This window comes from Gracilinanus agilis, chromosome 1, assembly GCF_016433145.1.
Source record: "Gracilinanus agilis isolate LMUSP501 chromosome 1, AgileGrace, whole genome shotgun sequence".
Lineage (NCBI taxonomy): Eukaryota > Metazoa > Chordata > Mammalia > Didelphimorphia > Didelphidae > Gracilinanus > Gracilinanus agilis.
The window spans coordinates 86,383,367-86,405,742 of NC_058130.1; the positions used below are offsets into that span (position 1 = coordinate 86,383,367).

At 50.0% G+C, this 22,376-nt stretch overlaps 1 protein-coding gene across 1 annotated transcript in view; it reads left to right on the plus strand.

Annotated features, from left to right (window-relative positions):
- The first annotated feature begins 5,962 nt into the window (after nucleotides 1-5,962).
- The window catches only part of SEMA3G (semaphorin 3G), a 31,094-nt gene continuing 14,680 nt past the window's right edge, over nucleotides 5,963-22,376 (plus strand). Inside the window, exons 1-12 of the mRNA XM_044674095.1 lie at nucleotides 5,963-6,136; nucleotides 13,241-13,401; nucleotides 13,817-13,879; nucleotides 15,662-15,781; nucleotides 16,329-16,419; nucleotides 17,473-17,589; nucleotides 17,773-17,918; nucleotides 18,257-18,371; nucleotides 18,518-18,587; nucleotides 19,107-19,251; nucleotides 19,856-20,087; nucleotides 20,934-21,025. Coding sequence (XP_044530030.1) covers nucleotides 6,031-6,136; nucleotides 13,241-13,401; nucleotides 13,817-13,879; nucleotides 15,662-15,781; nucleotides 16,329-16,419; nucleotides 17,473-17,589; nucleotides 17,773-17,918; nucleotides 18,257-18,371; nucleotides 18,518-18,587; nucleotides 19,107-19,251; nucleotides 19,856-20,087; nucleotides 20,934-21,025 — 1,458 coding nt within the window. The 5' untranslated portion in view covers nucleotides 5,963-6,030. The remainder of the gene's footprint in view (nucleotides 6,137-13,240; nucleotides 13,402-13,816; nucleotides 13,880-15,661; nucleotides 15,782-16,328; nucleotides 16,420-17,472; nucleotides 17,590-17,772; nucleotides 17,919-18,256; nucleotides 18,372-18,517; nucleotides 18,588-19,106; nucleotides 19,252-19,855; nucleotides 20,088-20,933; nucleotides 21,026-22,376) is intronic.

Consider the following 22,376-nt stretch of genomic DNA (forward strand, 5'->3'; position numbering starts at 1 on the left):
TCAGAGGCTTCTTGAGCAGTGTTTTTGGGGGCCGAAGGAGTCATCATTGTCAAGAAAGGGTGGATGGAGACACTGCCCCTGAGCTGGATGGGTCACCATTCCTGGAGTGCCAGAAAGTACCACATTTAGAATCCTAGAACCCAGATTCCTTTCCTGCCTCTGCTACTTCTATTTTAACTTTGGGCAAGCTAAGTGTAATTCCTCTTGGTCCACACTTCCTTGTCTCCAAAATGAAGAGACTGGACTAAATGGTAGTAAAGATTCCCTCTAGTTTGAAATCCCATGATCCTATGCTTCAGTTCCCAAATGAGAAACAAAGGTCCCCTCTTTCCCCAGCTCTTAGGTCACTCTGGTCCCCCTCCACCTCCAGCATCGAAGAGAGCAGGGACATTTTTCCTCTTCAGATTTCGGCATTTGGACCCCAGTGTAGCTAGCTCACTCACTTGCTTGTTAGTAGTGCTCCTGTGCCCTACTCCTCTTCCTCCTTGGCAGTCAGGCATTTGCAAATTGGAGGCAGTAAAAGTTCAGGAAAGAAGGCTGGCTTTGGAATCAGAAGAACTTGTTTAGATAATACTGGCTCTGGAACTTCTTCCTGGGATGACCTTAGGCAAGTCACTCAAATTCTCAGGTGCCTCCTCTGAAAAAATGGGACTCGATGACTTCTAAAGCCCCTTTTAGCTCTAAGTCAATGATAATCTTGCACATCCAGTCAGCTGGTTCAAGTGCAAAATTTTCTGCTTTGGGATGAATTTCTGGATGTCATTCTATGTTATTGTTCATTCATTTCAGTTGTATACAACACTTTTCTGACCCAATTTGGGGTTTTCTTGGCAAAGATCCAGGAGAACTTTGCCATTTCCTTCTCCAGATTATTTTATAGATGAGGAAACTGAGGCAATATGTTCTATGCAGGGAGGGGGGAGAGCCTTGGGTTGGGATTTGGGAGATTTGGGTTCAATCTTGGCCGTGATTATGACCTTGGCAAGCCCCATCCTCCCCCTTTCCCAGTCAGCACAATGGAGACAATGGTGCCTGCCCTGCCAGCCTCCTCTTTGGGGTGGGAGCATTGTGGATGCTCTGAAAGAATATAGAGGAAGATGTGCCTATCTGGATCCCCGTGAGGGGCAAAGGAAGAGGGAACAGTGCCTGAAGTTGTTTGAGACACCTGCCCCCGGCTCCTCCCTAGATCTTCAGCCAGCTGCCTCCACTGACAATGTTTCCCAAGGCCCCAGGAATGCCAGCTGTCTCTGTCCCTCCCCTCTTTGCCGTGTCTCCTCCAGGATGGCATTCCTGAACTGGAGTGGGGGTGAACCTTCATGAAGGAATTGGAAGACAGCTGGACCCGGGCAGGCATGCCTAGGCTTCCCACACACCCCTTTCTCCCTTTCATTTCCAGGGTCCTTCCTCTACCACCACTATGATCCTACCACAGGGTTTATGTTCTCTCACAGAGACTCAGAATCCTAAAATATCAGAGCTGCAAAGGACCTCGGGCTACCTCTAGCCCAACCACCTGTCCAAAAGATAATGTCCTTCTGCTCGACTACTTCTAATGACTGAGAACTCACTCTCTACTCAGGAAGTCTATTTCATTATTGCAGGACAAATGCTGTTCTTAAGAAATTCTTCCTTACAAATGAGCCACAATCTGCCTCCTGGTAACTTCCACCCGATGGTCCCAGTTTTGGCCCCCCAGCCAATTGGCTCCCTCTAATTCAATCCATGCAGAGTTTTCTGAGTCCCGTGTATACAACCAGCCTTGTGTTTGCTGGCACTATTAGAAGGACACAAAAAAACCTGAGTTAGGATGGTTTGTGCCCAAGGATTCAGGGATGAATTCTTTTTTAAGTCCTTACCTTCTTTCTTAGAAAGGATCTGTAGGGAGCAGCTGGGTGGCTCAGTGGATTGAGAGTCAGGCCCAGAGATTCCCAGTCCTGAGTTCAAATGTGACTTCAGACACTTCCTAGCTATGTGACCCCGGGCAAGTCACTTAACCCGTATTGCCTAGCCCTGATCATTCTTCTCCCTTAGAACCAATACCTAGTATTGATTCTAAGATGGAAAGTAAGGGTTTATTTAAAAAAAAAAAGATAGAGAGAGTGTGTGTGAGAGAGAGAGAAACAAAGAAAGAAAGAAACAAGAAAGAAAGGATCTGTAGTATGGGTTCCAAGGCAGAAAAGCAAGAAGGGCCAGGCAATTAAAGTTAAGTGACTTAGGGTCACAGAGCTAGAAATGTCTGAGGCCAGATTTGAACCCAGGCTCTCCTAACTCCAGGTCTGGCTCCTTATCCACTGAGCCACCTAGCTTCCTGAAGGGGTAAATTTTTGATGTCCACTCTTCACTTTGGGCTTGGAGAAGCCACTGTTCAGAGCATTCACACAGCAACACCTATTTCTTCCACAAATGCACAGACCACACTAATAGGAACATGTGGACTCTGTGTACACACGAGGGACACATCAGATATAAACATATCCCTGCGCAGACATGCCACTGCCTCACATGTCCGTTCTTGGTGGCCAGAATGGAAATGAAGGCCAAGGGAAACTTGGGTACCCCCCACAAGTCTTCATAATGACCACTTGGTGGAGCCAGAACCCCATAGGCTGGCTAAAGTCCACATCAAGCCTTTAATGCTTGTCTGCTGGGTGTTGTAGGGAGGGTGCACCAGTGTGTATGGGGGCCGGTGACACTTCTGAGATTAGGAGACCTCTGGAAGAAGATGAGGGCACCCAAAGGGCAAGGGCGGCTTTTACCCTTCTCAGACTCAGAGAATTTTAGAACTAGATGGGGCTTTAGAGATCACCTTGTCTAAGCCTCTCTTTTTACAGATAGGAAAACTGAGGCCTGGCAGATTCAGGACAGGAAATCCATTTTCTTGGCTCCCAGGTTTTCCTCAGCATCACTTCACACTCAGGTGCAACATGAGCTGGACCTCTCACTGCCCCTAATCTCCCAGTCCCCATTTGTGGACCCAACTTGCCCCAGCCAGCAGAAAAAAGGAGAAGGAAAACTACCATGAGGGTCTTTGGTAGTAAAAGGGAAGGGAGCTACCAGGCTAGAGAATCTTGGACACTGCCCTGAGCAAGGAGAGCAGTAGATCCTTCCTTTTTTCTGGGGGGCTGCTAGAGTTTGGGGCCCTAATCACAGAATCTCAGAGCTGGAAGGGACCTCAGTGAGTACCTCTTGTGGCTAAAAAAGAATCTCCCCCACAGAATCCCTGACAGGTGGTCCTAATAGCCTCTGTATAAAGAACTTGAGTCGTAGGGAATCCACTTCCCTCTAAAGAGGTCCCCCATTTCACTGTGGGATAGTTCGAATGCCCTAGCATTTGTTTAGGATTAGGGAGACACTCTTTTAAGTCTGCAGCCACATGCTGGGGCTGACCCTACTGGCCAAGGGGCTAAAGTCACCTTGAAGGATAAATGAAGCATCAAGGACTCATCAGAGATCACCCTTGGCTGTTTGTTCTTTCTGAACTCCGCCAACTCCAGAGACATTTGATTATAGGGGCTGCTGAGGGCTGGGACCCACTACTTTCTGTAGAGATTGGGTGGGGGGGGAGATAGAAGGGAATCAGAGCTCTGATCACTGGGAGGTGGAGGAGAAGGACTGATGTGCAGAGGTGCAGGACAAAGCACAGTCAAGAGATCTGGGCTCTGGTCCTGACTTTAGCTAAATCCCTTCCCCTTTCTAGGTCTCAGTCTCCTCATTTGCAAAAAGATCTCTAAGATGTTTCTTATCCCTCCTCCTCTCCCCCAGGTATTTGTAGGCTCAGCCATTTATCCGTTCAGTGTTTTGTGGAGATGGAGTTGGAGAAGTTCACCAAACTGAGAGGACCCATTATTTCCCATCCTCTCGGGCAACTGAGACACTAGAACTCTAGAATGTGGGGAGATGTAGAAACAAATATCGGTGGAAAATGTTGGGGAAAAGGAGTGCCAGAGATGGCAAGGGCTTCTCCTTCTTTCCCAACCTCCACAAGACTCCAGCTTCTTCTGAAGGATCCTAGAGAGAATAAGAGAAGCTAATGTCTGGAACAGGCTGGAGGCTGGGGGACTGGGGAGATGGGTGGAGGAGAGTGGATTGCTCTTTCAGGGAATGGTGAGAGGTGGCACGGTGGAGTTTCTGGGAGCAGGGAGCTCTGGAATAGGCCAGGACCCTGACTGATGACCTCTCTGGTATGAAGGTTCTGTGGGTAGCCTGGGTTCTCCATGGTCTCTGTGAAGAAGGTCTCTATGTGTGAGGGGATCTCAGGATGTTCTAGGCTCTTGCTGTTCTCTGTTCTTTGTCCAGAACAGGAAAGGCCTTTGTTAGGAATAGAGGACCCTGCTCCTTTTCCCAAGATCTCAGTCTTTTCCTCAGTGAATATTCTCTCAGAACACTATTTCAGAATTCAAAGAGATTTAACAATTTTCTAATTCCATCCCTCTAGTTGTGCAGATTGGGAAACTAAGCCCAAGAGAGAGAAACGAGCTTGTTTAAGATCACATAACAAAGGGGTAGCTAGATGGCTCAGGGGAGAGCACAGGTCTGGAGCTGGAAGGACCGAGGTTCAAATCTGTATTCCGACACTTCCTAGCTGTGTGACCCTGAGTTGGTCACTTAACCCCAGTTGCCTAGCCCTTTCCTTTTAGTTTTAGAGCTGTTATTAGAACAGAAAGTAAAGGTTTAAAATAAAAAAACAAAACAAAAAGATCATATTAGAAGTTATTAACAGAACTGAGACTAGATGAAGCCCAGCCCATGCTCATGCCCCTAGACATGTCTTCATCGTAGACCCCTTGGCCCCAGGATCTTGATTTCAGGCCAACTCTCATCTCTCATTGCTGTTTTGTTGTTCAGTCATTTTTCAGTCATGTTTCCCTGTTCTTGGGATTTTCTTGGCACAAATCTCCGGGGTGATTTACCATTTTCTTGTTCAACTTCATTTTATAGATGAGGAAACTGAGGCAAACAGGGTTAAGTGACTTGCCCAGGGTCACACAGCCAGTCCGTGTCTGAGGCTAGATTTGAAATCAGAAAGATGTGTGTTCCTGACCCCAGGCTCGGTAATCTATCCACTGCATCACCTCATTGTCCCTTATCCCTCACTGCCTTCCTATTCCTCATTCCCTCCTGGAGAAGTAAGATAATGAGTTCTTGGTTATTGATTGGAGCCGCCTGGCTGTGGACGCTTCCATTTTCAGTCTCTCTGGAGAGCTGGCAGGATAAAGGGTGACAGGGGATAGGAGAGGTACAGGAGACATGACAGTGAGACCCTCAAGGCTCTCTCGGGGGTCCTGGGGAGCTCTGTCCTGGCCTTCAACCTCTTCCTGGTCAGCCTGTCTCTGTGTCATCTAATTTTCCTCTTGTGGGCAGCAAAGTGGCCTCTCCAAGATCCCAGTCCGCCTCTACCCCCTTCTTCCCAGCTGAGGGAAGCCAGAGAAGAAGCAGATTCCAGGTCCTGGGTCTGGGATGCTTAGAGAGGGAGCTCAAAGTGTCATTTCCTTAGGGAACAGCTAGAAAACTCAGAGAAAATAGGACTCTGAACATGAGAACTGGAAGGACCTTAGAGAGCCGATCCAGGACCCCACCTCATTTCAGAAGCAGGGAAACTGAGGCCCAGAGCAAGGACAAGACTTGTTTGAGGTCATCCTGTCAGGTCTGGAACTCAGGTCTTCTGCCTCCCAGCCCAGGGCTTTTCCCATTGTGCCACAGTGCCCCTGTGCCACGAGATGGTTATAAAACAATAGTTGTGACTGCCAGCACTTCCAAAGGGGCCAGACTGGTGAGCCAGGAGAGGTCTGGGCAAAGCCGGTTGGATTCTCCAGTCCCCTCCCCACCGGCTCCTCGGAGAAGCTGGGTGGGGCCAAGGAGGCTTTATAAAGGGGCCGGTGGAGCTAGCCAAAGCAGCTCCTCCCAAGCAGAGAGCAGAGACGCTGCCCCAGACCCAGCAAGCTCCTCCAGGCGAGCGCTGCTCAGCTGCCCCGGCTCCCTGGGATTGGGCCAGGACCAGAAGCAGGGAGCCCAGCAGCTCCCCAGGGCAGGATGGATCTCCTAGGGCTGGCTGCCCAGTGGATGCTGGGGAGTCTGCTGGTCACTCTAGGAGCTGGCAAGAGCAGCAGCATGCCCCGGCTACAACTTTCCTACAGAGGTAAGACCCTGGGTTCCGGGGCCCACATCCACCCACTTGAGCAGCCATATCTCCAGAACGACCCCCTAGCCTCCCAGACACCCACAGCCTCCTGGACTCACTCCTCGGGCACTCGAGCCCCTTCTGGGCAGCAGCACAGTAGAACGAGAACTGGATTGGGACTCAGAGAGCCTCAGTTCAAATCCCAGGCTCTGCCACTTAATTTTTGTGGGACCTTGGTCAAGTCACTTCCCTTCTGGGCCTCATTTTCCTCATCTGTAAAATGAAAGGGTTGAACTAGATGACTTCCAAGGTCCCCTCCAGATCTAGGTGTACGATGCTCTATCCAGGCCTTCTAAGGACACAAGGAAGGAAACTTAACAAAATATCACTTGGGTCAAATTCTTAGCTTTATACTCGGTGAGTTGTCAGCGGCAGTCTTTTATTTGTGTATATAAAAACTCTCCTACAAAATCGTGTCTGTGGATAAATTGAAACAAGCGGTGGAAAGTCCCTGAGTAGTGACGCCCCTATTTCTATCCCACCTCATTTCTCTAAACACTTGAAGATAATTTCCTTCCAAGAGGCGGGCAGGTTCTTTCATTATTAGGGTCCTTATTTTACAGATAAGGGAACTAAGATGATTTTGGAGGTTCTTTTTCTCCCCAACACGCTAAAAGTCTCTGAAAGCAGGCTCTTAGCACTTTCTCCCAGGAATTTCATGTGGGGCGCTGGCCATTTCCTTCTCCCAGATCAAGAGGTGAAATCTCTTTCATAAGTGAATGAAAAATGAATGAAAAAAAAAAGTGAATGAAAAAAAGAGGTCCAAGATCACCTAGAAAGTACAAGGGAAGGTGTTCTTTGTCACCAAATTCCAATGGGCTTTCCACTTTGCCGTCCAATGAACCCTGTGCTAAGGACGGACCTTGTCGCCCAGAGCGGGAGGACCTGGAGGCTCTTGCTGGCTGCTTATCAGTTCAGGCTATTGCGGCACTCCTCGAATTGGGGGGTCTGGAGCTGCGGCTTTCAGACATGTTGAGAGGGAGCAGGAATCCAACTGCCTCGAAACCCGATAGTCTGGCCCCCGACAGACGGGTTCCGGAGAGGACAGATGTGCAGGCGTAGGGTGGGAGCCATCTGAATGGGGCTGAGATGGGGATGAGAACATTGCCTTTAGCATGGCGGAAGCAGAGCCCAAGCCCAGCTTGGGTGATTCCTGGAGCCTAAATTCTCCCACAATCTAGAAGTGCCAAAAGAGAAAAAAAAAAATGAGCAACGCTTCCCCCCACCCAGACCTACCCAACCTACCTGGAGAGACCCTTCCAGCTGCCACCCTGCCCTGGAGGAGACACCTCCTTCTGCTCCCTTCTGGGCCAGGCTCTCTGGGAAAGGGCACCTCTAGCCTCTGTCAGAGCCCCTTAGTCCCAGGATTCTCTGTAATCAGTCTAAACAGCCCAACAAGATTCTGCCTTCTCTTGATCTGCGAGGACAAAGAAGTGGCCAGTTTCACCCATAAAATTCCTGGGAGGCCTGGATGAAAGGGCTAAGAGTCTGCTCTCATAGACTCTTAATGTGTCGGGGAGAAAAGGAACCTCAAAAACCATCTAAGCTGATGAAGAGAAAGATCCAAAGGCAGGAAGGGGTTTGCCCATGGAAGCCTTGACTCCTGGGCTGGTCAGATTCTTTTTTTCTTTAGAAAATACCCAAGTCCAGATTGAGAGCTGGGGCTAGAGGAGACCAAAGGTCCTGGGTTCAAATGTGGCCCCTGGCACTTCCTAGCTATGTAACCCTGAGTAAGTCCCTTAGCCCTCATTGCCTAGCCCTTACCACTCTTCTGCCTTGGAACTGAGATACAGTATTGATTCTAAGATGGAAGGTGAGGGCTTAAAAGAAAATTCTGGGTCCAGGACAGCCATATCTGAGGTTGAAGAACTAGAGGCCAGAGCCAAGAATAGTGCCAGTCTCTGGTGTCCTCAAGGGCACAAAGTCCCCCCACCCCCAGAGCCTTATCTGGGGCCCAGGGCCCCTGGACACTCTGAGATAAGCCCAGACCACATTCTCCTTCCTTCTTCTGAAAGCAAAACTGGCTGGCCCAGGGCCCAAGCCCAGGCATGATCCCAGGATTTAGGTATAGCTGACCTTGATCCCGGAGCTATGGAGATAGGAGGAAAACAGAGACAAAGGCTCCTTCAGACTCTCCACTGCCCTTGGTAGAGGGAAAGAGCGTTGGATTGGAAAAGAGGTGGCAGGTTCAAATCCTGATCCTTCCACTTGTTAACCTGTGTGACTTTGGGCAAATTACATAGTCAAAAAAGCCTTTATTAATCACTTCTTATATGCCAGGCACTGTGCTAAATCCTGGGGATAAAAAGAAAGATAAAAACAGAGCAACTTGCAAACAACTGTGTTCTTCCAGATATTCAGAGGGACAAGCAGCTGGATGGAAGGGGCAGGGGAAGTAAAGGATCCAGAACTAGGGGACCCCATTGCCAAGAGTACAGGGGCAACTAGGTAGCACAGTGGATAGGGCACCAGGCCTGGAATCAGAAGGATCTGACTTCAAATCTGGCTGTGCTACAAGTCACTTAACCCTCATTGCCTAACCCTTGCCACTTTTCTGTCTTAGAATTATACAGAAGATAAGGTGTTTTGTTTTTTTTTGTTTTGTTTTGTTTTTAAAGATACATAAAGTACAAATCAAAGGAATCTCAGGAAAGGAGCAGGAGTGGGAGAGGCTCCTTGGAGAAGGTGGGATTTGAACTGAGTCTTTAAGGAAGCCAGAGAAATCAATAGCCAGAAAAAAGACACTGGGGTAGGGGATTGGAGCGACGTAGGTGAGAAAATCAGTGTCCCTGATGCCTAGAATTCAGGGAGGGGAATAAAATTTAAGGCTAGAATGACAAGAAGGGGGCAAGCTGCCAAACGAAGGATATTCTATTTGCTCCTGGAAGCAATAGGGAGCCAATGAAGATTGATGGGGAAGGTGGCAAGATCTGCTTCCTGATCTCTAAAACGTCAGGAGACTAGCTGGTCTATAAGGGCTTTTCTAGCTATAAATTTATAATCCACAGAGTAGGAGCAGCTAGGTAGCAGAGTGGATAGAGAGCCAAATCTGGAGCCGGGAGAACTTGGGTTCAAATCTGACTTCAGATACTTCTTAGCTATGTGACCCTGGATGAGTCACTTAACCCATTTGCCTAGCCTTTGCCCCTCTTCTGTCTTACAACTGATACTAAGATAGAAGGTAAGATTTAAAAGAAACCATACGCTGCATATTTGGTTTGAGCGGGGCTATGGCACTGCCCTCAGGAACAGACAGAGCCTCTTGCTATCGGTGAGTCCTCGGCCTCTGGGAGCTTCTGGCCCAAGACGAAAGATGGAAGGTTTACGGCAGAAAGGTTACAAAGGCTCATTTAGAGCTTCCCTCTAGCAGAGAGGGAAAGGAGAGGGAACGAGCCAGGGCTTTCGTCGGGGATGGACTCGCCTGGGTTTGCCGAGGATCCTGAGTGTGGGAAGGCCCCTGGGCTGTGTGAGGAGGTTGGAGAAGTGACCAGGCATGCTGGGGCCCTGTTTGTGGCTCCAGCTGTGACCCTGTGCTGCCCAGCTGCTCTCTTCCCTGCCCCTTTCATCAGCTGCCAGAGCCCATCAGGACTCCAGGATTGAGGCTGTCATCCTGGCCTCCCTCAGGACCCATTTGATCAACCCTGATGTTTTCTAGAACTTGGTCTTAGCTTTCTAGGATTCTTTTTCTTTTCTGATGAAGGATAAAGTTTAGGGAAGCCGGGATGGGGGAGAGGCCAGGAGTTGGAATGGGCTAAAGGCTGGGATGTGATACAGCAGAATGTAAACTGAGGAGAAAGCTAAGATGTGACACGAGATAGAGAGAGACTGGCGTGGGATAGAGGAGTATAATTTGGGGGCAAAGTGGGGTGAGGTATGGAGAAGAGGCTGGCCTAGGCTATGAGGGAGAGTCTGGGGACCTGATGTTTGAGACAGAGGAAAGGCAGGGAGGAGAATTGCCAAGAGGGGATAATATGAGGGTGGACAGAAAAGACAAGGGTGGGAGAGGGAATTTGGGCTGTAGGGAATTGCTTTCTGGAGCTGCCAAACATACACAGAATTGTTGTGCCCAAGTAGAATGATACTGGCAGGCAGGGGAGTTTTTCCAGATGTTCAGTGGGATGTGCTGCTAGATGGAAGGGGCGTGGGAAGTAAGGAACGCAGAGGTAGGGGACCCTTATTGTCTATGTCTGTCTGCCCCAGTCCCCAGCGGGAGATGGGACCAGGGACAGGAGCCAAGAGGTAGAGGGAAGGAGGTTGGAATGGATGGAGACACAAAGCAACTAGGCAGGAAACCCCTTCTAGATTCTACTGATGCTCCTGTGTGTGTGAGTGTGTGTGTGAGAGAGTGAGAGAGAGAGACAGAGAGACAGAGAGACAGACAGAGACAGAGAGAGACAGAGACAGAGAAGCAGAGACAGATGGAGAGACAGAGACAGAGGCAGAGAGAAAGAGATGGAAAGAGAGACAAAGAGAGATAGAGGAGAAAGAGAGAGATAGAGACAAAGAGAGACAGAGAGAACTACTCAAACTTTGGTCAGAACAGATCCAGACTGTGCCAGACACAGTCTAAACCTCTCCATAGTGCTTTGCATACAGTAGGTATTTAATCAATATTTACTGAATGAATGTGCTCTGAACTAGGGGTTAAGAGACCTAGGGCTGAATCCTGAGTGATCTTGGGTAAGCTTGGGCTCAGGCCTTGTGGATATGTATGTTTTCTGGATATCTTAGGGTAGATTTGTGGACTTTCTGCTTTGTCAACACACATACACACACACACACACACACACACACATACACACACACACACACACACACACGCGCGCGCGCGCTTCCAAAGCCCTCAGCCCTCCAGCTTTAACTTCCCATTCCTTATTAAATGTCCCTGATCTTTGGACTCCAGCTCTTTGAGGCTCCTAGCTTGCTTGGATCCCTGGCATTATAGGCTGGCTATACCTGACCCCTTTTCTCATCACCTTAAAAATGTAGAATGCACAGGCCCAGAGAAGTCACACTATCCAGTGGGAATGGCACTGCTTTGGAATCAGAGGACTCCTGCCTCTGCCACTACTATATGACCTTGGACTAATCATGGAAACTCTCTGAACCTCAATTTTCTCACCTCTTAAACACATGGAGTGGGGGATGATTTGGATTACATGGTCTCCAAGGTCCCTTCTAGCTCTCTGAACAACTGGACTGGATGGTTTCTGAAGGCCCTTCTAGCTCATATATCTCAGGGCTTTTTTAACTCAATGTTTTTTAAAATGAGTTTGGGCTCCTGCTCTGTCCTCATCTTGGGTGCCAGGAGATTAGGAAGCCTTGGAGCCAGAAGGAAATGAATCAATGAAAAAGCTTTTATTTTTTTAAGCCCTTACCTTCCATCTTGGAGTCAATACTGTGTATTGGCTCCAAGGCAGAAGAGTGGTAAGGGTAGGCAATGGGGGTCAAGTGACTTGCCCAGGGTCACACAGCTAGGAAGTGTCTGAGGTCAGATTTGAACCTAGGACCTCCCGTCTCTAGGCCTGGCTCTCAATCCACTGAGCTACCCAGCTGCCCTCGAAAAAGCTTTTATTAAGCACTTAGTATATAGGAAGATCCTCTGGATTCATTAGAGAAAAAAAATGGCAGACCCCTCCAGTATCCTTGCCAAGAAAATCCCATGGATAGCGATGGTCCACAGGGTCATGAAGAGTGAGACATGACTAAAATGACTGGGCAACAACCACAAATGTGCAGGCACTGTGCTAAACACTAAGGATAAGCAATACAGTCCCTGTCCTCAAGGAGTTTACTTTCTAATGGGGAAAGTGATGACCTGGTAGAGACATTTTGGACTGAGAAGTTGCTGGGATGATACTTTAAAGCATTTGATTGAGAGAGGGAGATGAAGCATATTTATGTGCTGGGGGTGTGTGTGTGAGAGACACAGAGAGAGAGAGAGAGAGAGAGAGAGAGAGAGAGAGAGAGAGAGAGAGAGCAAGAGAGAGACAGAGAAAGAGGTAGAGACAGAGAGAAAAAGAGAGAGCGAGAGAGACAGAGAGAGAGAGAAAGAGAGACAGAGGAAGAGAGAGAGAGACAGAGAGAGACAGAGAGAGACAGAGAGAGAGAGAGAGAGAAAGAGAGAGAGACAGAGAGAGAGAGAGACAGAGGAAGAGAGAGAGAGAAAGAGAGAGAGACAGAGAGAGAGAGAGACAGAGGAAGAGAGAGAAAGAGACAAAGAAAGAGAGAGACAGAGAGACAGAGAGAAAGAGAGAGAGATTCCCTCCTCTGCTCTCATTGCTATTTAGATAGCTAGGAAGAAGGTGACTGATTATACAATTCCTTGGTGGCATCTGGTCCCATCAGGAAAAAAGCTGAGCAATGAATAGTGAGTATATCAAAGTGATAAATGGAGATGAGGCTGGGTGTGAAGCATGCCAGAGCCAGAGAAGAAAGGCAGGAATTGTGTGTTTTTGTCTTTTGTCTGGAGGTGAGTGTGAAGGGAGAAGGAGGTCCCTGTGGCAATGGCAAGACCATCCTGCTGTGCTTGCTTGGGTGGTCATGTGGGGCTCGGGTAGCTTCCTAGGCGCTTGTTGCCTTCAGAGTTGTGACTTGTTCTCTACACCCCGATTCAGCAGATTCCAGTGTAGAACAAGTGATGGTGAGAGCTGTAACATTAGATTCTGGCTTTTCCAGCCTAACTCCCTGGAGTAAATGAGTTAGCTTCTTCTCATTTCCAGAGAAGAATGGGGGAAGGAGAGGGAAGGACAGCTGGGACTTCTCCCCAGCATGCACTTTACTGAAGTAGTCTGGAGATGGCCACCTCTGAGTCCCTAGAGGAGGCTGTGGGCTGGCAGAGGTGAGGTGGAGGATGCTCTGGGCTACCTGCAGCTGCGATCTCACTGCTCTCTGTGTCCCCACTCAACTATTTTTGTCCCAGATAAGAAAAGACCTAGTTATAGCTCTCCTAGAGGATGACATGGGAGCAAGAGAGTCAGGCAATCTGATCCTGGAGGGAAAGACTGTGATGAGGGTCTGGACTGGGCATAATGTTCCCCTCTCCCCACATCTGCTCTACAGACCTCCTGGCCACTAACCGCTCTACCATCTTCCTGGGCCCTCGGGGTAAATTGGATCTAAGGGCTCTGTACCTGGATGAGTACCGGGACCGGCTCTTTCTGGGTGGACGGGACACCCTCTACTCCCTGCGATTGGACCAGGCAGGGCCTGATCCCAAAGAGGTGAGTCAGGAACCTGGCCTCCAGAGCTGGGTCAGAAGAGCCGTCTTCCCCTGTGACTATCTACAGAATCCAGAATATTAGAGTTCCTGGCACGTGATAGGTGCTTAAGAAATGCCCATCGATTTCTAGGGAGATATCTTAGAAAACATTTGGTACAACACACTCATTTTATAAATGGGGAAATTGAGGTCCAAAAAGGGGATAGAATGTTCTTAAGTTCATTTTGTAAGTTTTAGGGTCAGCTGGAGGACCTCCCCATCCATTCTCTCTCCTCCCCACCCCAAGCATGATGTGAGTTCCCAAGAGGACTTGAGGATAGTGGGTACAAATTCCATCTATTCCTTTCTCAAAGGAGAGAAAGGGATTTTCCCCTCCCTTCCCTCAGCCCATAGTCTAATACTGTATGTGTTCACAGATCTTATGGCCTCCTCGACCTGGCCAGAAGGAGGAATGTATCCTGAAGGGAAGGGATGCCTTGGTAAGTGATGGGGATGCACATTGTGGGGACCTCTAATTATACCACTTTCTAGGGATGGTTCCCCAGGTTGGTACTGCCTGATTCTTAGGGCACTGGGACACTAGCTAAGGTCTTACCTTAGTTTCCCTTTCTGGAAAGGGATGTGTAGAGGGCTTTGCATGCTGCTTTGGGGTCCCAAGGAAAATATAGTGTCCCCAAACTATGGGACAGTGGTGGAGGAGATGTAAATCCCAGCATGCAGTTTTTAAAAATTCATTCAAATGAGATAGACGGTTGGCTCTTGGCCAGTATCAGTAAAGGGGTGTGTGTATGTGTGTGTGTGTGTGTGTGTGTGTATTGAAACCTGGCTTTCAACCAATTGAGGCAGGAGTCTTGGTTACCCTGTCCCTCAGATAGGGGTGCTGTTGGTTTCTGGAGAGTTGAAGAGAGCATGAACAAGACCTCTATGAGGGGTGAAGAAGGACCCAGAGCCCCTTTTCCCTTTTTTCTTTGCCAATTCAGGAACCAGCAGCTCAGAGCAATAAGAGACCTAACTTCCTTCCTGCTTGGGCAGGGAAGACAATGGGCCAGATGAGGCAGGGAGAGGCAGGGTAGGAGGGAAGGGCGATCTAGAGGAACTTGGAAATGGAAAGGGATTGTGAGCCAGCCTGCTCCCCAACCTGTCTCAAGCCAAGCAAAGGCCAGTGAAATAAAACTTCCTAGGTATCCTAGGATAATGGACAGCAAAGAGCTGGTGTGCAGTGGGCATGATCCCAACCCCAGTCTGCCCCACACAGCCTCACACCTGCCCCCTTGACAACATCCACAGTCCATACTGTGAGTGGGAGCCAGTGCTAAGGGCTGGGCTTGAGACAAAAATAAATAAAACCTAATCTTCCATCTCATGGAGCTCCAAGTCTGGGGAGGGGTGGGGAAAAAGGACATTTAACTGACATAAGGCAGGGTGTGATAAGGGCCATAATAGAGGCTTGGACAAAGTTCTGTAGTTTCAGAAAGAGAGAATTCAAAAGGGCCTGGGAGAATCAGCAAAGGCTTCATGGAAGAGACGACAGCTGAGCTGGGCCTTGCAGGAAGGGCAGGATTGGGTCCAGAATGGAAGGATGGGGTTTCCAGGCAAAGAGCATAAGGACATAGCTCTAGATCTGAAAAGGACTTTGGAGGCCATCGAGTCCAAACCCCCCATGTTACAGATGAGGAAAGTGAGAGTGGATAATTAGGTGACTTGCCCAGAGTCACACTGTTAAAAAGTGTCAGAGGCAGAATCCGAATCCGTCTTCCTGATTCCAAGCCCAGTGTCCTATCTACTGTAACATTTTAGTGTAGGACATACGCAGGTGATCATTGGAAATAATCCAGTTTGACTGTGTGATAGTTGCGAAACAGAGAAGTGAGAAAGAAGGCTGGAAAGGGAGGTTCTGAGGCCAGACTTGAAGGCCTTGAATACCAAGTCAAGGAACCAGTACTTGACCCAATGGAAGTTCTTCAACTGGGTCAACCTATACCAGACTTTAGAAACAGAGACTCAGTGGAGATTCTTCAACTGGGTCATCCTATACCAGACTTTAACCTACAGGAAACAGAGAGCCAATGGAAGTTCTTCCACTGGGGCATCCTATCCCAGTCACCAGTCAGGGAGCCGCTGAGCTCCAGGGCACCTGGCACCTGAAGGGACTTGAACCTCGGGACACTTGGCTCTGTTTCTTTGCTGACTTGAGTTGAGGGGGTAGAGAGCTGCTCTGTGCCCCTCCTCAGGCCTCATTCTTCTACTGGGTTCCCCTCCAGACTGAATGTGCCAACTATGTTCGAGTGCTCCACCCCTACAATAGAACCCATCTGCTGGCCTGTGGCACAGGAGCCTTCCAGCCCATGTGTGCCCTCATCACAGTGGGCCATCGAGGGGAGGTGAGCAGGGAGCGCCTGGCTCGGGGCCCAGGGTGAGGGCACTGAACGGCCTTTTTCTGGGAACTCTGCTGGGCATGGGGCCACCAAAGGGCAGGGGTCTTCAGGAAATGCCATTCCCCATTCCTCTTTTCCCTTTGCTTCAGAGTTTGACACTATTTAAGGCTCCCCATTGAGGGATGAAGGGAAGTACCCAGCCTTGGGGCATGAGAGAACGGGATGGTGGGGAGGCCCTGAAGGGGAGGCTTTGTGCCTGGAGAGGGGGTGGTGGCTGAGTAGGAAGACATCTAAGACAACCCTTTTGCCCCCGCTCCAAGCACTCTGATTTCATGCAATCAGCCCGAACCCTGGAGACCTTTTGGCTGCTTCTAGCAGGAGACTAGGAGATAGCTAGACTGGGCCGGGCCTCTGAGGAGCTCGTCTCCATGAGAAGAGAGTAGGAAGGGAGAGAGGGCGGGAGGGAAGCCGAGGAGGGGTGGGACAGGGTTTGGGAGCCAGGCTGGGATTCTTCACCATAATCGTCCCTCCCCATTCCTCTGCCACCCCTTAGCATGTGCTCAACCTGGACCAGGCCAGTGTGGAAGGTGGGCGGGGACGCTGCCCACATGAGCCCGACAGACCTTTTTCCAGCACCTTTGTAGGTGGGTAACTCTTGGTGGGATGAGGATGTGGGCACAGCCCGAGGGGAGAGCTGCTCATAGAAGCAGGGGAGGAACCTTTGGGGGACCTGGGACAGAAAGGCAAGTGCCCTGGATTCAAGGCTCACCCCAAGGACAGAAACACTGCATTGAAATGGGATCCGCACCTTCTCATCTCTTCACTTGCTTCTACTGTTTGTCACTTGAGACTTTTATCTAACCATCCGGTGAGCTCCCTGAGGACAGGACCTGCTTCTCTTTCTGCCCCCTCCATAGACCCTGAGCACAGAAATGAAGGACTGGTGGTTGTGGGGGGTGGGTGAGGAGCCAGTATTCGATGGCCCATCTTGGGGACGGGACCTGAGCCAAAGTTCAGAAGTGGTCAATAGGAAGGTCATTCATTGGCATGGATTGTGCTAACCTGTAAGAAGTAGCTGTGGAGTGGAGCAACGAGGTGGCTCAGTCATTAGAGAGCCAGGAGGTCCTGGGTTCAAATTTGGCCTCAGACACTTCCTAGCTGGGTGACCCTGGGCAAGTCACTTACCCCATTACCTAACTCTTGTCATTCTTCTGCCTTGGAACCAATACACAGTATTGATTCTAAGATAGAAGGTCAGGGTTTATTTTATTTTGTTTTGTTTTGTTGTTTTGTTATTTTATTTTATTTATTTATTTATTTATTTGTTTGTTTGTTTTTTAGGCCCTTACCTTCCTTCTTGGGGTCAATGCTGTGTATTGGCCCCAAGGCAGAAGAGGGGAAGGGTGGGCAATGGGGGTTAAGGGTCACACAGCTGGGAAGAAGGTAAGTGTTTAAAAAAGAAGCAGCCATGGACGGTAGCTGGGAGAGCAACAGGCCTGGTCCTGATGGGGAGAAAGGGCAGAGAGGGGCAGGCACAGAAGCAGATTTGATTTGGAAGGCGCCTCGGAGAGGTTCAGGCCTTCGCTGCTACTCGGCCGCCATCTTGGCTCGGCCCCAAGAGGCAGAGGGAAGCCCTTCCCCTCCTCGCACCCACCTGGGCTCCCTCAGCCTCCCCTCTGACTCCTCGTCCTCTCCAGGCGGGGAGCTGTACACGGGTCTCACTGCCGACTTCCTGGGCCGAGAAGCCGTGCTCTTTCGCAGTGGTGGTGCCCGGCCTGCCCTTCGCTCGGACACGGACCAGAGCCTGCTGCATGGTGAGGCCCGGGGTGGGGGGTAGCTCAGCAATGGAGTCCGGGACGGCCTGGAGCTTCCGGGGGAAGGAGAAGAACCTGGCTCCGGCCGCCCTCAGGACGGCAGGCCTGGGTTCCGGGAGTGGGCCCGGCCCGGGCTCTCGCTGACGTCCGTCCTGAGCCCCTCTTCTGTCCCCTCGTTCCCAGACCCCAGGTTTGTGGGGGCCGCTCTGATCCCCGACAACGCCGACCGGGACAACGACAAAGTGTACTTTTTCTTCTCCGAGGCAGCCGCCCCTCCTGATGGGGGCTCCGGTCAGGCCATCGTCAGCCGCGTAGGCCGCCTCTGTGTGGTGAGAGGCGGGCTGGGGTCGGGTGGGGAGCCTCGGAGGTGACACCTAGCAAGTAACCGGTCCTGGCTCCTGCCCACTTCGAGGGTCCTCTTATTCCCAGGAGTTTCTTATGGACAAGTTTCGCCCTCCCTCCCGTCTCAAAAGGGAAACTAAAGATCCGGGCGCCAGGGCTGAGGTCGGGGCGAGACCCCAGGTTTCTGGGCCTACGTCCCGGGCGCCCACCGTCTGTCCCTCCCCGACACCCCGACGCTTGGGGGCTCCGGCCTGGGGGGACCCGTCTCCCCGTGGCTTCCTGGCCTGGGCCCCGGCTCTGGCCTGAGCCTGCCTCTCCTTTCTAGAACGACGCTGGGGGCCAGCGGGTGCTGGTGAACAAGTGGAGCACCTTTCTGAAGGCCAGGCTCATCTGCTCTGTGCCCACCCCCGGCGGCAGCGACACCTACTTTGACCAACTGGGTAAGCCAGCGGGCACGGACGGGGGAGGCACCTGGAGGAAGACGCTTGGTGGCTTGGTCGGGAAGGGGCATAGTTAGGGCTTGAGGCGGCAGGGAAGGAGATCGAACCCCGGAGCCTGTCGTGACCCAGCCGTGTTCACCTCCCAGAGGACGTGTTCCTGCTGTGGCCCAAGGACGGGAAGAGTCCGGAGGTCTATGCACTCTTCAGCACCCTCAGGTGAGACGCCCACCTCCTCACCAGCCTGCCCGGCTCTCCCTGGCTCTTCTCTCGGCTTTGGGTCCAACTCTGTCCCTCTGTCTTTCTCTTGGCGTCCCTCCGAGGCATAAGATCGAGCCGGAGGGACCTGAAGCGAGGCACCCATTATCTAGTCCAGCCTTTTTATCATAAAGATAAGGTTCCGGGTTCCTTACACTCTGGCCATGCTCTTAGATCCCCCGCCTTCCTGGTGTCATTCTCGGTTTTCTCTTCCTCGGGATAGTCCCAGCTTCCTCCAGTGTCCCGGAGTGGAAGGCCAGGCCTTCTGATTCCAAATCCAGGCGTCCTTCCCCCATACAAGGCTCCCTCCTCTGTCGAATTGCTCGTGGATCCACGACCGTCTCTCCGATGACCACGGCCTTCTTCGCCTTTCTCCCTCCAAGCCGGACCTCTCATCTTCCGGCTCTTAAGACTCTCAAGACCTTTCTCCACTCAAGCCGTAGGAGCCCTCCCTGACTCACTGCTGTGTTTCCTTGGCAGTGCTGTGTTCCAGGGCTTTGCTGTCTGTGTATACCACATGGCTGACATCTGGGAGGTTTTCAATGGTCCCTTTGCCCACCGGGATGGTCCCCAGCACCAGTGGGGACCCTACGGGGGCAAGGTGCCATTCCCTCGGCCGGGAGTGGTGAGTTGAGGCCCGTGGGCATCACGGGAGAGGGCTGATGAGAAGGCACCGGAAAGAAAGAAGGGATGGGGGGGGATGAATTTCCCCACTCTAACAAAACTGTACTTTGGCAAATTGGACCCAAATTAGGATGGCAAATTTTGCACTCATCCTTTCAGAGGTTGGCCCTGGGCCCCAGTCTCAGGTGTAGTCCTGGGTACATTCTGACAATGGTCTTAGATCCCTCACCTTCCAGGTGTCGTTCTCGGTTTTCTATTCCTTGGGAATAGCCCCAGGCTCCGAAGCTTCCCCCAATCCTAGTCCTATTCCGTGAACAGAATCTGGACTCCATGCTCACTGGGGGCAGTCAGCTGACTTAGAAAGGGGAAGGCTATCTACCATTTTGCTTTTCCAACACCTACACTACAGGGAGAGAGAAAGGAAAGAACCTCAGGGTTGGGGAGAAGTTCATGTAAGGGAAGGCGTTTGGGAGATAAAAAGTGTGGATGGGGACGGGGAGGGCTGGAGAAGGGAGCAGCCATCTCATTTTTCTGTTCTCTTTGCTCTCCTCTTCCTTGCTGTGTGTCCCTCCTACTCCCTGTTCCTCCAACCCTTGATGCTATAGTGCCCCAGTAAGACCACGACCCAGCCTGGCCGGCCCTTTGGAAGCACCAAAGACTATCCGGACGATGTGCTGCAGTTCACCCGGGCCCACCCACTCATGTTCCGACCTGTGCTGCCCCATCACGGGCATCCCATCCTTGTCAAGACTCATCAGCCCTATCGACTTCTCCAGATTGTAGTAGACCGAGTAGAGGCTGAGGATGGGGCCTATGATGTCATCTTCCTGGGCACAGGTAGGTGGGATGAGACCCCCACTCCCCTGCTAGATCTCCACCAGAGCTGGCATTGCTGATCACCTCCCTAAACATCTCTCCCGTCGCCTAAAATTCCACTATTAGCAAGTTATTCCTTCAGCCTACGTTTTGTTGCAAAAGCACGTCTCGTGTGAATGAACACAGCAAAGACTGTGGGACCCGGCGGGAGTTTAGAGGATGCTTTATCCCTAAGGCCTCACAGCGCACATAGGTCGTTGAACTTGGACCAAAAATCCCAGAGCACCGATGCTCATCCCAGGATGACTTCCTCTGTACCCTCAGATACCCGACCTTCCTTTGACATGAGCATTAGTGACTTGTGGTGGAGGGAGAATTAGGACGGGGAGGTAGGTGAGGTGTAGCAGGGCAGACTCTGAGCCAGGGGTCAATCCCTCCACCTTCTTCCCCCAAAGAAGACTTCTCTGAGGAGCTAAAAGGTCCAAAATGGATGGTTCAAGTGCCACACTGACCTCATCCTCAGCATCATCTGGGCCTCTATAGCTCTGGTGGTAAGGACCAAGCTTAGAATCTTTGAGCCTTTTTCTTTTGTTTTTCTTTTTAAATCTTAGAATCAATACTAAGTATCGGTTCTAAGGCAGAAAAGCAATAAGGATTAAGTAATAGGGGTTAATGGACTTGCCTAGGATCCCACACTAGGATGTGTCTGAGGCCAAATTTGAACCCAGGACTTTTGATCTCTAGGCCTGGTTCTCTATCCCTTGAGCCACCCAGCTGCCCTTCTTTGAGTCTTTTTTCTATCCTATTACTTCCTCCTCCTATTCTCTCCCTTTCCATTCCTCTCACTCTTGTCCTCTTGCTTCTTAGATGCAGGCTCTGTACTCAAGGTCATAGCTTTCCAGACTGGAAAATCTGCGCAGCCTGAGGAGGTAATCCTGGAAGAGATGCAGGTGTTTAAGGTAAGCTGTGGACAGGTTGGGGTTAGCCCCAGAGGAGTACTGGGGACACCATTATCACGATCATTTCAGAAACACAGAATGAAGAGCTAGAAGAGCCTGAGAGGTCATCTAGCCTGCCTAGAGAAAGACAAATGTGCCATTAAAAAAAATCCTTATCTTCTGACTTAGAATCTTTACTAAGTAGCAGTTCCAAGGCAGAAGACTAGCAAAGGCTAGGCGGCTGGGGTTAAGTGGTTTGCCCAGAGTGATACAGCTAGGAAGTGTCTGAGGCCATATTTAAACCCAGGTCCTCCCATCTCCAGATCTGGCTCTCTATCCACTGAGCCACCTAGCTGCCCCCATTTTTTTAAAATGGGAAGAAAGTGGGATCTGCAAATTAAAGGCCAGAGAGGATGACTTTGATTTCTGTTGGAATTCTAGAATATTTTTAAAAAATATTTTGTGTATCAATATGTTTTTGGTTTTATGTCACCCAACAATGCATCCCTTAAAAGAAAAATGAAGAAAGGGGAGGAAAAAATAGTCTCAAAAGAGTAAAGGGATGGTTAGTAAACTTTTAGAAACAGCAGTGGTTATCATAAAGTGTCAGCATGAGTTTATCAAGAACAGGTCATGCCAAATTAACATCATTTTCTTTCAAAAATAAGATAATATGATTGTCAGCTGCAGGAGGGGAAAGGGAAGGTGGGAGTGGGGTGGGGTGGGGAATCATGAATCATGTGACCATGGAAAAATATTCTAAAGAAAAAATAAAATAAAAATAAGAATAGTAATAGCTAGTTAAAAACATATATATAGTGCTTAGAGGTTTGCAAATCTCATTTTATCCTCATAATAACCCTGGGAGGGAAGTGCTATTATTATCCCTATTTCATAGATGAGGAACCAGAAGCAGAGAAGGGCAGGTAGAGGTTTAAGTGACTTGTCCAGGGTTATACAGAGAGTAAGAGTTTGAATCTGGATTTGAACTCAGGTCTTCCTGAGACCTATTATGGTAGATCAGGGGTATGTCATTGATACAGTTTAGCCTAAGCCTTAGCAAGACACTTGACAGTCTTGTGTTATTCTTGTGGACAAGAAGGAGAGAGATAAGCTAAATGATAGCAAAGTCAGGTCAAATGATTAGAGCCAACCAATAGTCATTAATGGTTTGATATCAACTGGGAAGGTCTGTAGTTGAGTGCCTCAAGGATCTCTCATTGGTCTTATGCTGTTTAACATTTTTTAAAACCCTACCTTCCATCTTAGAATCAATACTGTATATTGGTTCCAAGGTAGAAGAGTGGTAAGGGTTAGGCAATGGGGCAAAGTGACTTATCCAGGGTCACAGCTAGGAATTGTCAAAGGCCAA